Here is a 23,725-nt window from a genome sequence, read left to right as displayed (position 1 = left end):
TTGTAACTTTTCGATATTGATTACATAATAACAATTCAAAAAATATTCACCACCCCTAAATTTATCGAGATATTTTATGAATTTGTACTGTGATTAAGTCACAATTATTTGGATACCAAATATTTTTATGGGTAATATATTCTTAGAACTAATCTAACTGTAACTGAAATAACATTACTGTCTTAATATGGCGGCTTACAGTGCAATTAGGATTTTCTCTTCAAATTTGTCGAAATCTATTCGAAATTATAAGGTGCGTTGAATTTTCTTCTACTCTTTATATATATATAAGTTTTTAATATGTTTTTGTAAAGTATTTCCGTTGTATAGATAGTACATATTTCATTGAAGTGTTTAAATGTTCGCTAATTATTTTCACTACTATAGCAAAAAATTTTTTTCCAGTTTCGATTTCATGCCATTTTATCTGTTCAAATATAACTGGTTAATTATATTTAAGTCGCAAATCTTTTTCTTCCATTATTTTATATTCTGTTGTGAAAATAAATGAATCTGCGGAAAATTCAGTCATCATTTAATGGATTTTTAATTAAATATCCTTAATTACCTTAGTGAGAAATCGAAATAAGGAACAACGGGAAGTATTAATACTATTAAATTATAAGCGTTAGCTGTAAATTGAGCATTTTTTTTCCTGCTAGTTTGCTTCAAGAATTGAGCGAATTGAAGTTTTAAGTATATGGCCAGTATATTGAAATCCGATGAAGGCAACTTCTTCAAAAGTTGAAATTTATTACAAAAATTTAAGTTGTATTTCTGAAAAATTGAGTGAATACAATATGTTAGCTGTTTGTATTTTTAGCACAAATGAAATTTTCAATATCATAAGTGAATATCATAAATTTGAAATTTTATATTTCACTAGCATAAGAATTAATTTTTCGTTTAATTTAGGTAAATGCAAGCTCATAAACTTAATATGTTCACTTTGGATACTTGTTATTAAGTGCTTAAGCAAATTGTTTTAGGTTATGTTTTAAAGTGTTCACAAAGATAATTTTTTTATTCTGTTGATCTTTATATACTTTTTCTTGTATATTTTTTAATTCAATAAGTAGTGAGTTTAAAGAGAAAAATAAAAATTGCCATAAAGTTAATTTTTTTTCATGATACTATGAATGAAGGTGTGTTCTCCTGCGCATGCTTTAAAATCATTGTTTTTAGCTTTTACTGGGTTAACAATAATCAAAATTCATGGATACCACAATAGTTGCTTAAACTGTATCTGATGTCATCAAGGTGTCAAGTTTAAAACAACAACAAAAAAAATCCACAAAATCACAAACACTTCGTAAACTCTACCTGATGCCACCAAAAAAGTCAAAATGGCCTTTCGCTTGAGAAGAATTTCAAAAGAAAAGTCATAAATCCAATCAAACGAAAGTGGGATGCTGCCTAACTTCGTGTGTAAAGAGTCTCTTGCTACTTCATATAAACGACAAGAGAACGATATGTTCGAAGATTTCTGGAACCTTGCATTCATGATACTACTTTGAAAAACATTTTTCAATGAAAGCAAAATATTTTGACTGTTCCTTTGCAGATGCAAATTGTAATCATAATTAAATTTCAATTTTTCTATTTTGAAATTAATTATAATTTATATTTTCAAATTTAAATATGTTTGCATTTGGAATATTATTTTGAATTTGTGCTTCCTGGAACCTTTTCCTTTGCTATCATTTTAAGATTCACTAGCTACTTAGAAATCATTCTGGTTTTTAAGAGGCATGCATATTGAAAATATTTGATAGTCATACTATCTATAAATCATTCAATTTAAATTTCTATTACATTCATTTATTTTTATACTTTTTATAATTTTTAGCTTTATATTCTTATTTTGATTATTAATGTCATCATTTATTCTAAATTTGCTCTTGACACATATTTAGTTCAAATATTATCTTTAGCATTAACATTATTTTGAGCATATGAATTATGCATACTTCAAATTAATATTTTAAGTTATTGATTATTTTTTGTGTGTATTAAGGAAGTATTTGGTACTTTCTTTAAATATTTGGAATTCTGTGATTACATGTTTATATTTATTCTGCAGACTTTGAGTTCTCTAACTTTTTCAAAAAGAACAACTCCAAAATGTTTCCACAATTATTTCAGAAGATCAAATCACCGTTATTTTTTCACCTCAACAAGTGAGTATCTGTTGAAAATATATTTATTTACACATATATCTGCAAATGCATAATAAAAAATTTTAATGCATTATTAATTTTTGAGAAATAGAAGTATTTGTAGTTTTAATCCATTATCTTAATAATTTTGTATGGTATTATTTTGATAGTTTGTTTCTTTTGCTAGCATAAATCGTCCCTATCTCTGAATTAAAATTGTATATAATTTCTCAGTTGTAGACTTTTTTCCAGTCATAAATTACTGTGACGACATAAATAAATTCATCAAATTCTAAATAATTTATTTTTTTATATATTATTTAAATTATATAACATATATTTCTATAAAAATATTATATTTTATGAATGTTTGGAGAGAAAAAAGCTTTTTGGAAGAGAAAGAAAATTAAGTTTCAGAAGTGCATAATTCCGATTAAAAATTTGAGATGTAAGAATATTAATATATGCATGATTGAGAATTATGTTAGTTAATTTTATGTATTCAGCAAATACAAATATCATATTAGCTAATCAGTTGGTCATTACTCAAAATTAGCATAAAAATATAATTAAACAAACCAAAAAAAGTTTTATAACTTTGTATGCGGCATTAATTAAACAGGCTTCTGATCCTGTTGTTTATTTAGAATTATAGTTTTGTTACTAAAGCTACTGTAATTTTCACAACCTTTACATTCTTTAAAAGTTTAAGCTATACTTTACACATGTATATAATTTTCAAATTTTAGCGGCCTCTGAGATGCCATGTCACAGAGGTATATTGTTACAATGGTGATAAAATCTGACTAAAACATGATAAGGCTCATAGTTATAATGGTAATATAGTTCTAAATTTGCAAATCATAAAAAAAAAAAGACCCATATTTTCTGTTAAATTTTAAATTTTCTTTTTTGCTGTATCTATAAATATATTTTAGTGATGTTCCTTTTTGATGGTCATCCATATAGTTAATTTTTCCAATCAAAATAGTAGTTAATTATCAAGATAGTTTAATTATCAAAATAGTTTTAATTATCAAGTAGGGCGAATAAATAACTGCAGATGCATTTTTATAATTTGTTGAATTCTGATTATAATGATAATTAATTCATAAATTTAATGTCAAGAGCTTTACTTTCTTTCATCTGTGTTTAAAAATTTCTTATTTTTATTTCAAAAGTTGATTCCTAGATAACATTAGACTAGGTTAATCAGCTTTTTATGACATTCTTTACTTTTAAATTATCAGTTGAAATGTGTGTGTTTCTAAACTAATGGATATTCATTTTTAAAATGGCTTTTTTATCTGACCATCTGACATTGAGTTTTTGAAGATCTTTTCTCATCATTTTCATTCATTAAAACATAAGAAACTGTAGCACTTTTGGAATTTAAAAAAATTGATTCATAAAATCTTGTTGACAATTTGTACACCATGGTTGCCACAACACCGGGAGAACCAGGTAAATACAAAAAACTTAAATCATCTAAAAAACACTGAAAATGCAGGGGAATTTGAAAATTTCTATAAATACTAGGAAATACTGAGTTTCTGAGTTATTTTTTTCTATTTTAAAAAGAAGAGTAAAAGATTGCAATCGTAGAACCAAAAATGAAACTACTGTTTAATCCCAGAAACTCTTTCCTTTTTTTCTGTATAGATTAGTCTTAATTTTGATTTCAGAGGCAGTTGCTCACTTTCCACAAGATTTTCGGATTGCAGCTAATGAGGATATGCGACACTGGTATTACTGCGTAAGAGAATAGATTAAATTTCTGTGGCAGGAATAGCAACACTCACAGGATTGCCACACTACCGGGACAACTAAAAAACACAAGGAATTTAATAAATCTTCTAAAAAAACTGGGAAAATGTTGAGAAATTTGAACATTTTCATAAAAACTGGGAAATTCAGGGGATTTTAAGTTTCTTAGTTATTTTTTCTGTCTGAAAAATGCCGATCTCTAAACAATGCAAGAACAAAAGATCATACTCATAGCTTCCAAAAACAAAATAATGTCAATCGTGATTGTGTAATGCAGAAACTGTCCCCTTTTCTACTTTCTCTTTTTTTCTGTATAGATCAGCCTGTGATGCCTCCATAGATCATTTTATCCGCAGAGGCAGTAGTGTTTAGTCAATCACATGTAAGCTTATTGAATGTTTTGTTTATTATTTGAGAAACTGTGAGCTTATTTAAAGTAGATTAAAGAATTTTTTTAAAACAATGAACTACTCAAAATCCTTATTTAATACAAATTGGATTGATGAGAAAAAAAATCCATCCTGATTTTGCTGAATGGATTTGAAAAGTTTTCCAAAATCCATTTAATTTGTTGTTTTGTAAGAAGATAATAATCCTAAGTAAAATGGGAAAACAGACACTAGTCATATCAAAAGAGGAAAACATACAAGACTGCTTGCCAGTTCGAAAGAGTCATAATTGAAGTTGGACTTGGTATCCGCAAGAAATACAGGAAAAGATAACATGTCAAATCCAAAAATGTTAAATTTAATGACTGAAAATAAGCCAGTTTAGAACTTTTTAATACAAGAATAATAATTTAAAGCTAAATTTTTATGAGCATTAAAACTTGTTGCATCACATTCATCTTTTAATGTATTCAATGATGTATTGGAAATATTTTTGCATATGTTCCTGAAAGTGAAATAGCTAAAAAAATGTACGTTGGACTATACAAAGGGTTAGCTCCATGATGAAATTGATGGCTGGGAAATCTGCTGAAGTTGTAGAAATTTATGTGTAATTTCATGAATTGGCAAAAAATGAATAAATAATAATAATAAAAAAGCAATCTTGCGGTGTAGTGTTTTTGTTAAATAATCTTTAAATGATTTCTCCATGATAATAAAAATGTTTTGTATACCTGAGTCCTTAATTTTATGTGACTTACAATTAAAAAGCTTGAGAGGTATTATACCCCCTCAATATATAAATTTTGTGTTGCTAAATTCTAGATAATAATTAAAAAGAAATTGTCTTTTTTTTTTCATGTAAATCTAAACCTTTTAATTTGGTATTATTTCGGTTAATATAAAATTGTTACTTCCTGTCCTTGCTTTTGCCACTTCTTAAAATCATATTGCATTATAACTTGCAAAAGTGCTATTTGTGCATTTCCTTATAATTTGAATATACATTCAGGAAAAGATGGGAAATTTTTTTTCTATATTTGAGTGGCAACCCCGATTCAATCTGCCGAAGCATTGTGGTGCTGTTTAATTACTCATAAGTTACTTGAATGATTTGTTCATTATTCGAGAAATTGTGAGTTTATTCAGAGTAGATTATATAATTGATTAGAAATTTCATTAAACAATGAGCTGTTCAAAATCCATATTTAATATGAATTTTATGGATAAGAAATCAATCCTGACTTTGTTGAATGAGTTAGAAAAATCAGTTATTTATGTACTGCTCACTTTGTAAGAAGATAATAAGCTTAAATAATATGAGAAAACAAGTATTTGTTAGTCATGCAAAAGTGGAACACATAAAATTTTGTACCAGTTCAAAAAAAAATCATAATTGATATTGGACTTAGTATCTAAAAGGAATACAGGAAAAGATGACATGTCAAATTTAATGACCGAAAATAAATAATTTTTGAACTTTTTAATTCAAGAACAATATATGAAGGCCGAACTTTTATAGGCATTAAAACTTGTTGTGTCACATTCGTCCTTTAATGTATTCTCTGATATAGCTTAGATATTTTCACATATGTTCACTCATAATGAAATAGCTAGAAAGTGTACTTTAATTCGTACATTATGTATTTCAGATTAGCTCCACTTTTTTCAGCAATCTCATAAGAAATCTTTGAGATCAATAAAAAATTTGTAATATGCTTTGAACCACATTTTGCTAAAATACCTAATGGATCTTGTTATAAGATATTGAAGTGAATCAACCAAAAGGGTCTCCACAAGATATTGGAATTCATATTTTTAAGACATATTCAGGAATAATTTGAGAATTTTAAAGAAGTTATGAAATAAAGTTACTTTTACAAATTAGTATGGATGGACCAAATGTAAATTTAAAATTTTTGATCTAGATATTTGTAGACTACACATAATCCATGGAGTGTTTCAGTATGGACATAAATCTACTGAATGGAAAGTATATGTTATTCTTAGAGCAATTTGTAGAATATTTTAAGATAGTCCGGTTAGACATGTCGATTTCCTGGAAGTTATTTTTTTTTTTTTCACTGGGTAGAAAATATATGTTTGTGAAAATATTTTACATTGATTTCAATTTAAAAAAAAAACACTTCCCTGGATCTGTCACGAATGATAATATTATAAATGCTTGTCAGAATAAATTGATTCTGACTAAAATTAGCTTCTCTTATATTGCTAATATCCTTCTTCCATTTCTTTAAAAAAATTCTGATATCTGAATCAATAGTGCCTTTCTTATTAGTGCAGTTCATACATTTCCTCTTATATAGCATATACATATAAGAAAGGCACATGTAATTTTTTTTTTTTTTCCAGATTTGAGTGGCAACCTTCGTTCACTTTAGCTAACTAATTTGTGTTATTCATGTTTACTGAGAGAAAATAGAAATGTAAAATTTACAATAACAGTTGTACCTTCATTTTTATTTGAAAAATAAATAAATAAATAATCATAGTTTTTATAAGAAATGTCTAAGCCCTCCAAATCCATTTCTTCAAAACAAAATAAATTTCTTTATTTGGATATTTTATCTTTTCAAACCAAAAATTATTCATCCCATCTGAACTCTGAAATTATTTTAATGAATGCAAAAGAATATTCAATAAAATAAAATAAATTTTGTAATAGATGTATCGATAGCTTAAAATAAATTTTCTATTTTTTCTGCATTGCAACAAGAAGGTGGATCTATATCAAATTAGATTTTTATTGCCAAGATCCTAGCAATCTTAATTGCATTCTTCAAGTACTTTAATGATAATCAAAAGTATGTTTTATTAACTCGTAACTGTTTGTACTCTCCGACAAATAAAGAATAAACAAATTTTACAAGAGTAAAGAGAAATGAATTAGTTTTTCTTAATGTCAAATTGGGTTTAATTAAGTATTTAACAAATTGAAAAGTTAAAAGTAGCCGTGAATGATTGGAAAACTTCAAAATTCTCCATTGAATTCTTGCATTTAAAAATAATATCAAAGTTCAGTATCATTTGCTATCATCTAGTCCCATATAGATGTTCTCAACTCTTATTTTAGAGCTAACTCATATTAAACTTGAACTAAATTTTAATCTCAACTCTCATTATCGTAGATCTGCAGTATTTGTAATAATTGATTCTGAATCCTTTATCTTATTGTCTTTTGACTTCTATTATCTTTTATAATTTCAATTTAAAAACAAGGACAATTTCTGATACATTTGCAAATAAACACCTCAAAAGCATTATTCAGGAATTTATGCTGCTGTATGAAAATTGATAATTGCAGATTTTTTGTGAATAGAGGAGGGGGGGAAAAAAAAGAAAACCTTCTTTTCAGCTGAACATGTTAGAAATTTTCCAACATATTTTGAGAGAGTTAGAACTAAATTATTTAATTTAAAACTTATTGTAAAGGTCAAGGGTAGAAAAGGCTCATTCATCATTTACCTAATTTTCAAAATTTCAGTTTTCAAAAATGAAATTTGATAAATTCATTATTTGCTGCACTTTTAGCTTACTTTTGTTGGAAAAAGAGTTTGAAATTTTTATAAAAGATATAGTTTTATAATGATAATTAAAATAATTATATAAATATTTTTTTTTCTTTCAGTTCGCTTTGGTCAAGTTGTATCTTTTAATCTCTCAGATATTGGTGAAGGAATATCTGAAGTTACAGTTAAAGAATGGTAATGCAAAAAATAATTTTTAATTTGTTATGATATTATGCATATTTTGCTTTTATACCTTTTATTTTATTTTTGAAATTAGGAATGAGTTGATTATATAGAAAATGCGTTATATTGCATCATGATACTCAGAGCTGATACAGAGTTGAACAACTCTGAATGTTATCTTTATGCATTTTAAAGCTACTTATATATATAACCTGGATTTGGCTTATAACAGTCTGTGCAACTGTGTTATAAAATTTTATTTCAGATCCATGGGATATCTTTACAATTCTGAGGTCATAGAAACACATATTACATCATTTACCTGTAATATGAGTACTTTATATTTTCTGTGTGTTGTCAGTTTCAGTTATAATTGATTTTAGAAAATTCATTATACAGAATAATTGGATATCATTCTATATGTCAAATTTTTATTTTTAACTCATTCCTTGACTTTTGAAATAATCTTAGAATGAATCTTATATCGTGATCTTGATGTACTTTATACATTTGATTTCTGAAATCTTTAATAAATGGAAAAAGTCGATGATTTCTGAAGTCAATGATAAGTGATTTAAATAAATGACTATAACTATTGAATTGTTTATTAAGGATTGTAATTAATCAATATTTTGAAGTATTTCTTTTTTCTGATTTAGTATAGTTAAAATTCACTCATTTCTGAGTAAAATATTGATTCTAGGTACATTAAAGTAGGTGATAAAGTTAATCAATTTGATAGCATATGTGAAGTTCAGAGTGACAAAGCATCTGTGACTATTACAAGCCGCTTTGATGGGTTCATAAAGAAGCTTTACTATGAAGTTGATGATACTGCAAAAGTTGGATTGCCTCTTGTTGACATCGAACTTTTTGATGAAGATAGTTGTAAGATATCTTTTTTGTAAAATAAATTTTACCTTCTTTTATTATGCAATGTTTAGAGTCAGGAATATTAATACTGTTAAATACTGATATTTAATAAAATGTAGAGTTTAGATATTTAAAATTTATTTTCTAATGACAATCTTTAAGCCTTTTTTATATCTTTAATATAATTTATTATTTAGGTCCTTCATGTTAGATTTTTAGTAAGTTTCCTAAGAAATAGGTGGGGAGGGGACGATTTTTACAAATATTTCTCTTTTATGGCTATTTTACCTTTAACTTCAGTGAGGTCCCGTTCCTTTTTAATTGACATAAAATATAACAAATTTTAAAAATATCTTGCATTGTGTGTGTATTTTTCTTTTTATATAATTATATTTTACTTTATTTCAATCAAAACTAATAGCCAAAATTAAAATAAATTAATTATCTTGTGAGAACTTGCTGTTTTCGTTTGGGGTTTTTAATTCTGATCTTGAGATAAAGTTATGGAGCTTGAACAATTTTTAGATGGGAAGGGGTGGGGTCGTTTCCTAAATATTGACGCATGTGCAATCTTATAGTCATATGACTGTTTAAAATTGGTTGAAACTGGTTTTTCATACACACATGGTAGATTCTATCCTCATGAAATTTTTTTTTCAAAACTCGATTGATTTTGAGATGGTTAAAAACGAATCGCTTTTCTAAATGTTGGTGATTGTGAAGTATGAGCCATGTGAGGACATGATGTCTTTTGTCGGATTTATAACACATGACTTTAAAAAAAAATAATGTTCTCGCATGCTAACTTGAAATTTGCGATAGCACTTTTAAAATTATTTAAAGTTTTTATTCATTTGATTGAATGCTTGCTTTCAGTAGATGCTTGGCTAAATTGTCAAGTTCATTTTTGTAGAAAATAATTTTCTTTGTCAATATAAACTGAATTAATTAATTATGTTCTCTGGTTTAAAACTGTATAATTTCATTTAATAATGATTTAAGTCTTCATTTAATGCCGAAATAATTAAATTTATTGAATAAAAAAGAAAGAAAAGAAGAGAAACAACTTTTTGAAAATATTTTGAAAATAATACATTTAACATTCAGCTAAGAATTTTACCAATAGTAATATTAAGGTATCTAATAGTAATATTAGTATTCCAATAGTAATATTAAGAGAGATATATTTATAACTTTAATTAAATTTTTAAAGAAGTTTTCACATTATGTTTCTAAAAACTTACACATTTTTGATTTGTACTGAATCATAGTAAAATAATTTGGGACAAATATACATTCTAAAATCATCCTTATCTTGCAACTTATCTTTACTAATTTTTTAAAATTTTGTCAAATTAAGGGTCAAGATTGTTAAATAATGCATGTCAGTTGTCATTCTTTGTTTTCAAAATTTTATTTCTATAAAAGTAATTCAGTGAATGACATAACATGTTTTAAAAATTTCATTTAGTACTGAAATATGAATTAACTATAATTTGGGAAAAACGTTACTTATCAAAATATATTTCCAAAATGCATTCCTTCAGCTAAAAAATTTTACTATAATTCATCGTAAGTATTACTTTTTTAGTATAAACTGTTATTTGCATTGATGTTTCAAGCTGAATTTCTGATTTTAAAATGTTATTTGGAGCTTTCAATAGTATTATAAAGAAAAATTAAATTTGTGAACGAAAGTTTAATATTATATTTCCAAAGGTTTCCTCGTGTGCAGTATGCTGAGATTTTTAGTAATAAGTAAATAAGTTTTAGATAATTGAAATAAAAATTGAGACAAATATCTACACCAGAAACATCTTTATTTTCCTCCTTATTTTTATTATACTTTTCAAATCTTATTAAAACAATTTTTTGCCAGTCGTGGATAATATCCCATATATAACATATGTCCATAGCTTGCTTCCACCATCATTTTTTGATGATGGAAGTTCCATTCATTAAATGCTGAAGTATTCACAAACTCTGCATATTTTTTTGTATTTTCATGAATTTTTCTCACATATATTAGATTAGGGATATAATCTCGCTGGATGAAAAAAGTGTTGGAAATCTAAAATGACTTTCTTCCATAAGAACAAAGAGTCAGTATATATTTGTGAGAAAATTGTCTTAGGAATTTACTGCAAAGAAAATCCAATAATTTGCTTTTATATTATTACAATAACCTTAATATTGAAAAGAATATCTCACATTTATTGGAAAAATAATGAAAGTTTTGTTATCTTTATATATCATTTATTGTTAAAAGAACACTCCAGTTGAAAAAATTTCTTTTGGTAAAAAAAATCATAAAATCTTTCCTATTTGTGCTAACAACATATGAAAATAGAAACCCAAATCCATTGAAAACATTAAAATCGCATACACACACAATTTATTTCGTGAATGCCTCCCTGATCTAATGCCTTAAGGCATATAGGCGCATGAGAAAGCCACTAATGTTGGATGTTATATTGACCTCCCTCAGTGCTCAGTAGCCTCAGTTTTTATACCGATCTTCCCTCCAAAGAAAGCAGGTGCTTCATACCGATAGTCTCAGATGTTAAATCGAAATTTTCAAAGCCCCTCAAACTGTCCCACCGAAAGTGAGAGGGTTAATTTATTATGAAGTTTAGCAGGCTCAATTCCCCCCCCCTCAAATTCAGTACTAGTGGTATCACTTATATGGTATAAAAATTTAATTAATTTATCTCATAATAATTAAATTCTGAAAATATTAAATTAAAGCATTGTCACTCGGTTAACAAAATAAATTTTTTAAATGGGCCACATATGCTGAATTCCAAACTTTTAGAATCTGGAAGTGAATGAAAATTGATCACAAGATTCCATCTTTACAAACATGAAACATGTGAAGTTAAATAAATGTGCATAACACCAAAACAGAATTATTAAGTCAAAGTGAGAACATGTTGTCCTGATGGGCTTTATTTTTTTATTGACCTGGTTTTATTACTGTAGCTAGTTCGGATGAGCAAGTTGATCAGGTGCAAGACCAATTGGCTGCTCCTGCAGGTGGAGCTCAATCAGAATTCTTCAAGCTAGCAACTAAAGTTCTTACAACTCCTGCTGTGAGAAAAATAGCAGCCGAGAATAATGTATGTGTGAATTTTACTGCAGTTTATAAAGCAATATTTACCTTTATATATTTGATTTTATCTCGTAATATACCTGTTGCTATTTGGGATGTGAAAATATCTTCATGGCTCTTTTTTATAAATATAAATATTTTTTTATTGTAAAAAAAAATGTTATATATTAGAGTATACAAACTTCTCATATCTGTTAATTTAATTTTAATTTAAATGAAAATATCAGTTGTGTCAAATAATATTAAAATTAAGTAGCTTCTAAAAATCTAGAGTTAGCAAACAATTTTTGGAAACCTCCAAAAGCTTAAGTTAGCTTTCCCTTAAGATTTTTGACCCTCGGGGGGGGGGGGCACCTCGAAATGAGGATGAGATGCTTCCGGCATGGTGGTTGGATCTCGCCACCCTGGAGGGTACACTAATAGGTGGGGGATCTGACTCCCTCCATCGATGACGGGACGTACTTCCTTCGGGGAGGGTTGTACCGTGGCCGGTGACGGCCCTTAGGACTCAACCACAGTTCCCGCCAATTGCTGTTGCGGCGGTCCGGTCATTCAGTTCTATGGTTTAAATCCGTGTGCCTTAGGGCGGGTCGGAGAGTTAGAAGGTTGACTTCCCTTAAGATTTGGCAGTGTGTAGGGAAATAAATAAAATTTAAAATAACTACTATTCTTGTTCAACACTTAATATAAATGAGTCTGCCTCGCATGTGGAGACATAGTTAAATAATAAACTTTTAATTAAAAACTTTCACTCAAACCTTTATTTTAAACTATCGAACTGTTTCAAATTCATATGGATTGAAATCTGTGAAGAAATAAGAATTAATGTTAGAAAATTGTAAAAAAAAAAAAAAAAAAAAAAAAAAAGATACTTTAGCTATGTATAATGAGTAATTTAATTTAAAAATGCCAAATTATATTTATAGAAAAATTATAAACTATTTTGAAAAGAAAGCTTTTATTTCTGAAATCAATACCTTTTCAGTTTTTTTCTTTTGTTTGAATCTACTATTCTACTTAAAGGAATATTATAAACTGTAATTTAAAATAGTGCTATTTGAAATTTCTATAGGACTAATTTTTTTTAATGTGACTCTCATATATTTAATCTCGATTGTAGAAATTTTCCTGCAGTATTAGATTCTAAAATCAAATATGCTAATTTTTAAATAACTTTTTTTTTTGATAATTTAAAGTATTAGAGCTAAGGTGATAAATAAATTTTTCAATTCAAATCATTTGAAAAGTGCATATCAAAATTATATTAATTGTGAAATTATTCGAAACATTTATTTTTACCACTTGGACACTTTATTATGGATTTACTTTTCCTTCACGTATTAAACTTGGAGAAAGATATAATATTTATAAACACTGTAAAATATATTAGTTTCTTTTAAAGGATATTATTTATTAAGATTAATGTTGCATTATAATAAATTATCCACTAGAATTGGTTTCAGGAAATATTTTGAAAAAAACCTGGAGTGTTTAAATGGACGCAGTATATATCTATAAGATTAGAAAGATTTTTTTGTTGCTTTTTTTAGGTAAAGCTTAGTGAGGTTATAGGAACTGGAAAAGATGGTCGTATTTTAAAGGAAGATGTGTTTGCTTATTTAGAGAAAAGAAAACAAAAAGAAGTAGAAGGTATAACATTCTTTTGATTGTACTGTGTTCATGCCTGTCCTTTTAATTCTTTTTTTATTTCACAGGGTTCATAATGTCATGGAAAGTGCTTAAATTTGAAATCCATTTTTAAACACCTTAAAAGTGTTTAATTTTGTAAAAAGATCCTTAAAAAGGGCTTATTTTTTGTAGAAGAGCAGAGACAGCTTTTTGTTTTGCTTTGTTCCCCCACATGTTGAATATGATAATTCAAAAGCATACTCATAAAGGCTTGTTTAACAGATGTATCAAAAATGAAAAACCAGCAAAAAAGAATAATTCAGACAAGGAATCCAGGGTGAAATAGATACAGGGGTTCCAACTCATAATAAGATAATGCTTAATAAACCTTTTTTCCACTCTCTCTTTTTTTCAACAGTAACTGGTAATTTATACATTTTAAGAAATATTGAAAAACATCATGTATCTTTATTGTTAATCTTATAAAAGCTGGCTTAATTTTTTTGGTATTGATAGTTTTATTCCAGGGTGGGTAGCATCTTGAAAAATGCTTAAATTTGAAAATCACCTTCAAGCACCATAAAAGTACTTAATTTTTAAAAAAAGGTCCTTAAAAAGTGCTTTATTTTTTTGAAATGCAAAGAAAAGTGTCAGCACATATTCAGGTAAAATTTAATATCTGTTTTTCCTCACTTCCTATTTCTTCAACAAAGTGCTTTGTTGTTTATTGAAATACCACCCGCCTTTGGCGACCAGCCGGTTCACCACTATTAATGATAGCTAAAACTTTCAATGAAATATTTTATGTAACTTGGTCTCTTAATAGCTTTTTCTGCAGAATATTTTTAAACTTCAGATTTTGATAGTTATACTATGCTATTAAGTAGGTTTTAAACAGTTCTGCTCATTGTACTACTTATCTCTCTCTTTAATTTTCTGTCTCATAAAATTTCAACTTTAAATTAGAATGAAAATGTTAAATTGTAATTAATATAAGAAACATTTTTTTACTTAAACAAACCGTTTCTTTTTTTCTTTTTTTTTTTTTTTAATATGAAAATTGAAAGCAGAGTTGTTTGACATTGAAGTTGTATGTGAACTACAGAATATTTTTCATTATATATATATAATATCTTAACGAATTATTCAACGAAAATTTCTCTGATTCATCATAAAATTCAATTTTTAGTTTTACTTTCAAAATATTTAAATGATTTAAATAAAAATATTTTATTTTATTTCAGTCAATAAATATATTTAATTTAATTTCAGTCAATAAATAAAAATAATTTAAGCAGAAATTTTATAGATATTAAACCTTGTTGCATCACATTCACATTGCATTTTATTCTTTGAAAGTATATACATGCACAAAGGTGCTTTTTTTTAGCTAAAGTGCTTGATAAATGCTTAAAAGTACTTGATTTTTGCATTAATTTCTCACTATGCACACTATTTTAAGTCCTTTTTTTGCTCTTGTTTATTTGTAAATGTATTCTGACAAAGACTGATTAAAATAGTATAGACTGATAAAATAGTAATAGTTAATAATCAAGTTTATGTGATAAAACGATTGATTAATGTGAACGAGTCTGCTAAAGAGTATAAACAATAGTAGTAACTTAAACAGAAAGATTGCATGTTCTAAAACAATTTATTCATTAATGCTGAAACTAAAATTTTTGTTTTGCAACTTTTGCAATAAACATGTTGATAAAATAAATAACAATTTCTGGCAAACTTTAACTCTAGTTTTTTTTTAAAAAAGTGTATTGTTCCTGAGAGAATTAGTTCCTGATCATCTAAAAGTAAAATGCCAATTGACATTTTATCTTTAATGTATATGCAGGGTGATTTATAAAAAAAACTATCTTGATAAATGAGACCATAACTCATATTATTCACAGGAACAGAATATAATTTTGGTTCAAGGTATTTTGAGAAATGGACTCAAGAATCGTATGAAAAACAGTAGTTAAGCTGTTACAGTGATGGTTATAGTGGCAAAATTTTCAAATGGCCACGCCAACTTTTTAAATTAGAATGTGTTCACCATAGCAAAAAGCAATAAATAGCATTGGAACAGTTTTTGTAGCATGAAAATCATTAGTGCTAGACATATTAAGAAGAAAAGAGAAAACAACGGGTGGTAAGCCTAACAGAGATATGAAGTTTAACAGATTCCTTTCAGTATGGTATTGTGCTTTGGTTCTGGGCACCATCTGCCACATGCTAAATGTCATTATGGTTGAAATAGGTCGTCGATAATTTGTGAGACACAGTCAAATGTTTTGCTGTTGTTGCTTATCTGTTGTTTTTGGTTACTTTCACTTTTCTTAGTTTTCCTTGCACTGGCGATTTTTGTGCTACCCAGTAAAAAACAGTCAAAGTTGCTATTTGAAATTTTGTCATTCTAACCTTAACTGTTTTTCATGTGATTCTTGCACACATACCTCAAAGTACCTTGAACCAAAATTTTATTTCACTCCTGTGAATGGTAAGATAGTTATGGTCTCATATATCAAGATAGTTTGTTTTTTTAATAATCGCCATGTATATAACTTTGCATTTTTTATTCATTTGTGCAAGATATTATAATACACAAAAGTGCTAAATGATTACGACTCCACTTGTGTTGAAAAATTGAAAACTTTTCAACATTACATTCTGTTTTCAGGTATAAAAGATTGGATGAATTCTTATCTAAAATAAACTGTATTTTTCAGTCTACAAATTGAATTATTATCGATTCATGCTTGCTTAATAATACTGCTTCATAATGATTTAAAAAAAACAACTTGTAATAAGAATCATGAATGGGATAAAAAGTCATTTAAGATCAATATTCTGGTTATTTGCTAATTGCTAATTTTGAATGTATATTTGAATACTAGAAGAAGATATTATGATTTGCTTTTGTCATATACGTTCTTTATAAGAATATTTGCATCATAATTTAAATATTTATTGGATAGAATTGCTGGAAACAGATTCCTGCTATTTTTAAATAAAATTGTAATTTATTATTCTTTTATGAACTTATATATATTTTTTTCCAGCTCTGCAAATACCTTCTCCAGTGCCAACACAATCTTCTAAACCTGCCATACCTACTATAGAATCTCCAAAGAAGCCAACTATTGATGTTATTATCCCTGTTGGTAAAGATAAAACAGAACCCATCAAAGGCTACAAGAAAGCTATGGTAAAAACTATGACCAAATCCCTCTCTATACCATGTTTCAGCTATTGTGATGAAATTGATCTTACCAATTTAGTACAAATGAGGGAGAAATTTAAAAGCGTAGCTGAGGAAAAAGGAATTAAATTTTCATACATGCCTTTTTTTATTAAAGTAAGTTAAATTTTTTGTTAAGCATTCTTTAATTCATTTAAAAGGCTAATTACTGTTCCTTTATCCTAGTTTTTAAAAATTGTTTTTTATACTTTAGGCTGCTTCCTTAGCTTTGATGGAATACCCTATTTTAAATGCTTCTGTTGATGAAAAATGTGAAAACTTGTTTTATAAGGTAAATATAAACTTGTTGTGAAAACTTAATTCTGATTATAATTTTCAGAAACAAGCTAGAGCTTTATTATATTTAAATATGTAATTAAAAGATTTACTCTTAAGGTGAATTACTGAATCACATTTAATATTTTTCAAGTGTGTATCAAGTTCTGTGAATAAATTGAAGCATTCTTTAAACCCTTTAGCCAGATGTCTTGCATAGATTACTAATTCCAGCTATTCCATTTTGATTTTAGATTTTTTTTTTTTGAATGGCTAGTCCTTGGACACCTATTTAAATTTTTATTTATTTTAATTATGAGCTTTTTACCTATTTAATGCCATTTTTGGTACGCACCTAATCATCATCAGAAAAGATGACATGCTTTTTCCACTCTTATTGGCCCAGTATCCCATCTATGCTAAGTTAGCTGTACACGACCATGATCATGTATGTGTGACTTTAAAAGGGAATAATCCATTTGAACTTTTAGATGTCATGAAGTTGCTAAGACTTTTTTTCTATGAATCACATGGCATTTGAGCTTCATGTACAGGCATTAGTTTCTTTTATGAATTTCTGGAATTGATATATTTATTAGTATAAATGAACTGCTCTTTAAAAGTGCATATCTGATTTAAAATAATTCAAGCATTTTTATTAATTTCTTTTTTTCTTTTTCTTTCTTTCTTTTCTTTTTTTTTTCATTAAGAGAATATGGAAAAATGCTTTCAGCTAACTGTTACAGGGGTGGGGGTGTGAGTGAAATATTTCTGGGTGAATTTTATAGAAATCTTGGTGCATGCAAGATTGTATTAATTTTGCTATCCATGGATAAGAAATCATGTTAGGTAGGGATTTTAATAATAATAGCAAATAATATGGCTCATTTTCTCAGACACAGAGGAATATACTTATAATATTCCATTAGATATTTGCTTTCATCTTGCATCTTGTTGATGCACTGTACCAAAGATGAACTTTTCGGTAAGAACTGGTGAATCTTTAAACTGGAATTTTATTATTTGCAGCTTATAATTGCTTAATTTTCTTCTTTAACATTTCATATGAATAGTATTTGTAACTTTGTATAGAATTTAGTACGTGTATAGAATTTGTTGCTTGTTTCATTCATTTCTGTTAATTATATATTTTTTATATTAACATATATTAAGTAGTAGTATATTATATATATATTACTTGTAAATTTGAAGTCATATTAAAATACTGATTTCATATGAATTCTTTGGTAAAATTGTTTAACCGCAAAAAATATGTGGACTCGTGGCTTTGCTTTGTTTTCTATGTGTTATTCTTAAAGGTTCTTAGTACTTCAATTAATTTCATTTTTGATATCAACCAGATTTTTTTTTTAATGAGTAAATTGTGTAATGCAAAAAAAAATTGAGTGTTGGATGCCATATAGAATTAATTGGAATAACTGCATGTAAAAAGTAGAATTTTGATGAAATTTTTTTTTGATGTCTTTGGATATCAGAATCATTAGATTCTTTTTGCTTCAAAAAATGTAACATCTAATAAGTGTAAAATATTAGTAGTATTTTATATTATATATTCAGACTTTTGTCTATCCGACACTGACATTGTAAAATGTTCATGACACTATAACTGATAAAATTTATTCCAAAACAACAAATGAATTTTTATATTTATTGTAATCTGATAAATAGATTTATTTAGGTCTTTAATAAGGGTAATCAGGTTTATAGCGTAAATTTAATTTTTATTTTGTCATTTTATAAAGGCCTCTCACAATATTGGTATTGCTATGGACACACCACAAGGTCTTCTTGTGCCAAATATAAAAAATGTTCAGAATCTCAGTGTTCTACAGATTGCTTCAGAATTGAACAGGTTGCACGACTTGGGACGCAGAGGAAGTCTCAACCAAAATGATCTTAGTGGAGGGACATTTTCTCTATCAAACATTGGAGCTGTGAGTTATGTCTTACATTATCTTGTGATTTATATGAATATTTAAATCACATCAGAATGTATTATTTAATATTAAAACAAAAATAGTATATATATATTATAGATATTTTCCCATCTTAATTCATACGAGTTGAATATTAATTTATTTTGCTTTTTATGCATATTTTATTTTTCTGTGGAAGGGTTTTTAAATTTTGTTTTCTCAATCTTTTATTGCTTGCAAAATATTCTGTGATTTCATTTATTTGTAGTCCTTAGAGCAATAATATAATCCTTGAGCAATAACATAAGACACATAAATTAAACATATATACATGTCCGCGAAAGGAAATTAAATAAATATATGAAATTTAATCTAAAGGTCTAGGTATATTATGTAAATTTCAAGATGTAGAGTTTGAAATGAAAGATGGAAGACTTTTAATTCATCAGAAAATTTATATAAATAAAATGAGAGAAATTTTTAATAATATTCCAAATTTTAAAAGTTTGGAATACCAAGATTTACTGGATTCAATTTATAATGAAAAAACATGATGTGCTAAATGTGCGTTATAGAAACTTAATAGGAAGTTATCTTTTTAAGCTTCTAGAACAAAACCAGATATTGTGTTTGCTGTGAATCTTTTTGTCAATTTAATAATCATCAAATATTCATTAAAATCTACTGTGTCAAGTATTTCAGTATGTTCTAAAAATACTTCAAACTATGCAATTAGCTTAAGTAAACTTGTAAGTTTTGCTTTAGTATAATATATATCGATGCCAGCTAGGCAGCTGATAAAATGGATTGAACATCTGTTGTGGTTTTATTTTTAAATGTTCCTGTTACCTGATTTACTTCAAATCAAAAATGTGTAGCTCTATCAAATATGGAGGCTGAATATATAGCTTTATCAAAAGTTGTGAAAGAAATTGTTTAGTTAAAGAGAATAATAAATAGCTGCTTGTTTTTAGAATTATCTGTAACTAAATCAAAAAATATTCTATGATAATCAAAGCTCTATATGTTATTCAAAAAAATTGATGGGAAATAAACAAATTAAACATATTGATCATTATTTTTTTGCAAAAGAAAAATTAGATGTCAGAGAATTTGACTTATTGTATGTTGCAGGTAAGAAAAATGTTGCAGACATTATTAAAAGCTTTGTTGCATGATAAATTGAAATTTTATTGCAATTGGCTATTTTGTAATGTAAATATAAGATTATGCATTAAGTCTTGAAAAATAGAAGACTTTTGTTGTCTTTTATAAATTTTTCGTGACATAATCATTTTTGTTCAACTTATCTAATTAGATGCAATGTTCGTTTTCATTGAGTTGTTCCTATTTTATGTAAATTTCATAGCTGTGATATCATGACCAGTAAGAATGATCATGGCATCATGAACAATCAAGTTATCTTAACAATCATGACCAATCACATATTTTTAACAACTATATATAAGCAGAGTGTAAACTTTCATGTGTAGCAACAGCAAAAGGTGCAGATGAATAGCGATAATAAGGCTATTTGTATTGTTTACTTATTTCAAGTTAAAATAAAACTGTTTTTAGGGCAGATGAAATAGTTATTTTTGCAGCAGTGATGAATAGTCAATTGTATTTCCCAATAGCATGCATAATAAACAAAAGCAATAAAATTGGACTTGAATGAGTTGTAATTTGTATCTACTTTTGGGACTGCTGACCATCCATGACATAGTAGAAGGGGTAGGAGAAATCCTGCTCTCATTTTCAGTGCGTCTCTATTAGAAAACCCATGTACTTTTACAACAGTTTGCTGGTATCGCTGCTATCGCTTTTTAGAAAATTTTACACTTAGAATGAAACCATTCAGAGGATTAAATTATAAACACTGCCACTTATATGATTTGATAAGTTGTAAAAATATTGAGTTGCAACTCATTATATATTTATATGAACTAATTAATTGCAAACCACTTATTAATATGTTGTTGATCTTATTACTATTACTTATATTTATTATTTGCATACATATAAATGGTACTTTATTATATTCAGATTTCTTCCTTTACAATAATTTCAAATCTTCAATTCAGAAGTTGCCATTAATCTTTGAAAAATGATTTTTTTAGGAATGTTTATTTTCTTGCAATATTAATTTAACTACGCTTAATGACTAAAACTTTGAGAAATACAAATGTATTAACTAATACTAAACCTTTGATTTCAGATTGGTGGTACCTATGCAAAACCTGTTATTCTTGCTCCTGAAGTTGCAATTGGAGCTATTGGCAAAATACAGGCAAGTATTAAAGTTTTTGTTGGAAAAAGTGTGTTTACAATGTGCATCAAATAATTATAGTTGTGTAGTTTTTTTCATTTCTGATATTTTTTATGACATTTCAAGATAAATTGAATGCATCAGATTAGTTGAATTGTTTTAATGCTGTGTGAATTCATGGTATATAAAATAAATTATTACTATTGGGAAAATGTTATTCAGATTAGTGATATTCACTTTGAATAGTTCTTTGGTGTTTTTTGCTATTGAATTGATCATAGCAAATTAAAAACTGACGTTTCTAACTTATTTGCTGAGAATTAAGTGATATATTTACAATAGCAATGTTTGAAATTTCATTAAGAAATGTAATATAAAAAATTGATAAAGATTTAGTATGACAGAAAAATTTATTGTTGATAAGTGTAATGCATGATACAATAAAGCTGAAAAGATTTTGATATTTTTATTTGTCATTAACTCATCAGTTTTAATTGATATAATAGGTTTTTGAAAAGAGAATTGTATGAAATTTATTTTGTTGAAAATTATATTTTAACAAATATTATTATTGGACTGCTTGAAATAATAAAATATTGTGAGATATTTTCAAATGCTAATTCTGTATTGTGCAAATTGTTGAATTATTTGAAAGAAGAATGTTTAGTTCTTACTTGACTTAAATTGCATACATTTATTTCAGGCTCTTCCAAGATTTGATTCAAATGAGTGTGTTGTGAAAAGGAACATTATGCAAGTGAGTTGGACTGCAGATCATCGTGTGATAGATGGTGCAACAATTTGTAGGTTTTCAAACTTGTGGAAATCTTATTTAGAAGATCCAGCGATTATGCTTTTGTATTTAAGATAATGACATTTCATGTATAATACAAATGCCAATCACTTTGACAGTTTGAAGTGTCTTATTACTCAAAATAATTTTTAAGTTTGTTTGTCTTCATTGCAATTATTATTTGTTAAGTGCAATCTGGGTTTGCAATGCTATTAGTTAAATTTACTTTTCTGTCAATTTGTTTAAGAGCAGCTTTATTGTATTCGACTTTCAGCTTTTTTTTTTTTTTTTTAATTAAATATACTAATGTGAAAGATATGAAGTCAGATATGAATTGGAGGTGTTTTCATACTTGTTCAAATGATGTTGCCATATATTTTTTATTCAGAAAGTTCCTTGATTCCAGGAAAATCAATTATAAAGTTAGTTAAAAGAATCCAAACTGTTTTGATCTATAATTGTTCTTTATTTTCTCAGTTAAAAGTTCTAAAAAAATAATGAATCTATTAGAACGTATTGTTTAATATATTTTTGTCGTATTCTCCATAAATTAAATGAATTAATGCACTTAAGTGTGTAAAAAAATATGCCAAAGATTCAATGAAGAATTGTTCTTTGTAAACAGATTATTAATATATTTGGAAGGATTTTTTTAATTTTCTTCTGCTTATAGTATGTAGCCTTTCCTGGAATTTTTAAACTCATATATGTTGTTTGTTAATTTTCTTTGTTGATTTTTGATAACATGATTTTCGTAGCCTTAGTTTCTTGTGTATATATATATATATATATATATATATATATATATATATATATATATATAATGTGAGAGATGCTCAAAAATTTTGATACCTATTAATTAAAAATTCAGTGCTACCAATCAGTACATTTCCTACCCATCAAATATCTTTTTACATAAGTTGGCTGTCAGATTCTTAATTAAAAATTTATATGGTAAATGAAGAACTAATTAAAAATTTGATTTTATTTCATTTTCTAAATTGAATGATAATGTCTGAGTTGCCAAAATGTTTTATTCAAATGCTGAAATGTAAAATTACGGGGTTGAGTGTAATATTGAGTCTTATATGCATTCTATCTTTAATTATTCCTAAAATATTAATTTTTTTTTCTAAAAATATTAACTAATTAAAAAATGGAATAATTATTTTTTGAAAATCATTTTTGTCTTATTTCATGACATTCTATTTATGCTTTAAATCAAAACTAAGAAGCTCTACAATATTTTTTTCCCTGTGGCTTATTAAAATTTTATTAAAAGCATATAAATTAAAAGTTATTTTTTCAGTAAAATAGTATAATAGGAAACATTTTATGACAATTTTTTTTATAATGATTTATTTATTCTTCATGAATATGTTAAAAATTGCGGTAGAAATTTTTATTTCCTAGTCATCTGAAACTGGCAAATTTTTGCATTTCTTTTTGTTCTGCCAAATCGAAGAAACATGCTATAATAAATAACGTTTTCAACTTATGCATTTATTCTTCTTTATTTCTAAGCACTGTATTCAAAACTAAGGATTTAAATTTGTATTAAAGTGTTTTA

General features: G+C 26.7%; 1 protein-coding gene across 1 annotated transcript; it reads left to right on the top strand.

The window, feature by feature from the left end:
* Positions 1 to 23,725, top strand: LOC129984621 (lipoamide acyltransferase component of branched-chain alpha-keto acid dehydrogenase complex, mitochondrial-like). Its single transcript, XM_056094544.1, has 11 exons — positions 1 to 253; positions 2,084 to 2,180; positions 7,965 to 8,040; positions 8,732 to 8,916; positions 11,884 to 12,020; positions 13,564 to 13,663; positions 16,702 to 16,997; positions 17,095 to 17,172; positions 18,920 to 19,111; positions 21,312 to 21,383; positions 22,066 to 23,725. The coding sequence occupies exons 1-11, from the start codon at positions 188 to 190 to the stop codon at positions 22,231 to 22,233; spliced, it is 1,467 nt and encodes a 488-aa protein (XP_055950519.1). The 5' UTR covers positions 1 to 187; the 3' UTR covers positions 22,234 to 23,725.

This window comes from Argiope bruennichi, chromosome 9, assembly GCF_947563725.1.
Source record: "Argiope bruennichi chromosome 9, qqArgBrue1.1, whole genome shotgun sequence".
In the NCBI taxonomy this organism is placed as follows: domain Eukaryota; kingdom Metazoa; phylum Arthropoda; class Arachnida; order Araneae; family Araneidae; genus Argiope; species Argiope bruennichi.
This window is presented reverse-complemented; position numbering and strand designations above follow the sequence as displayed.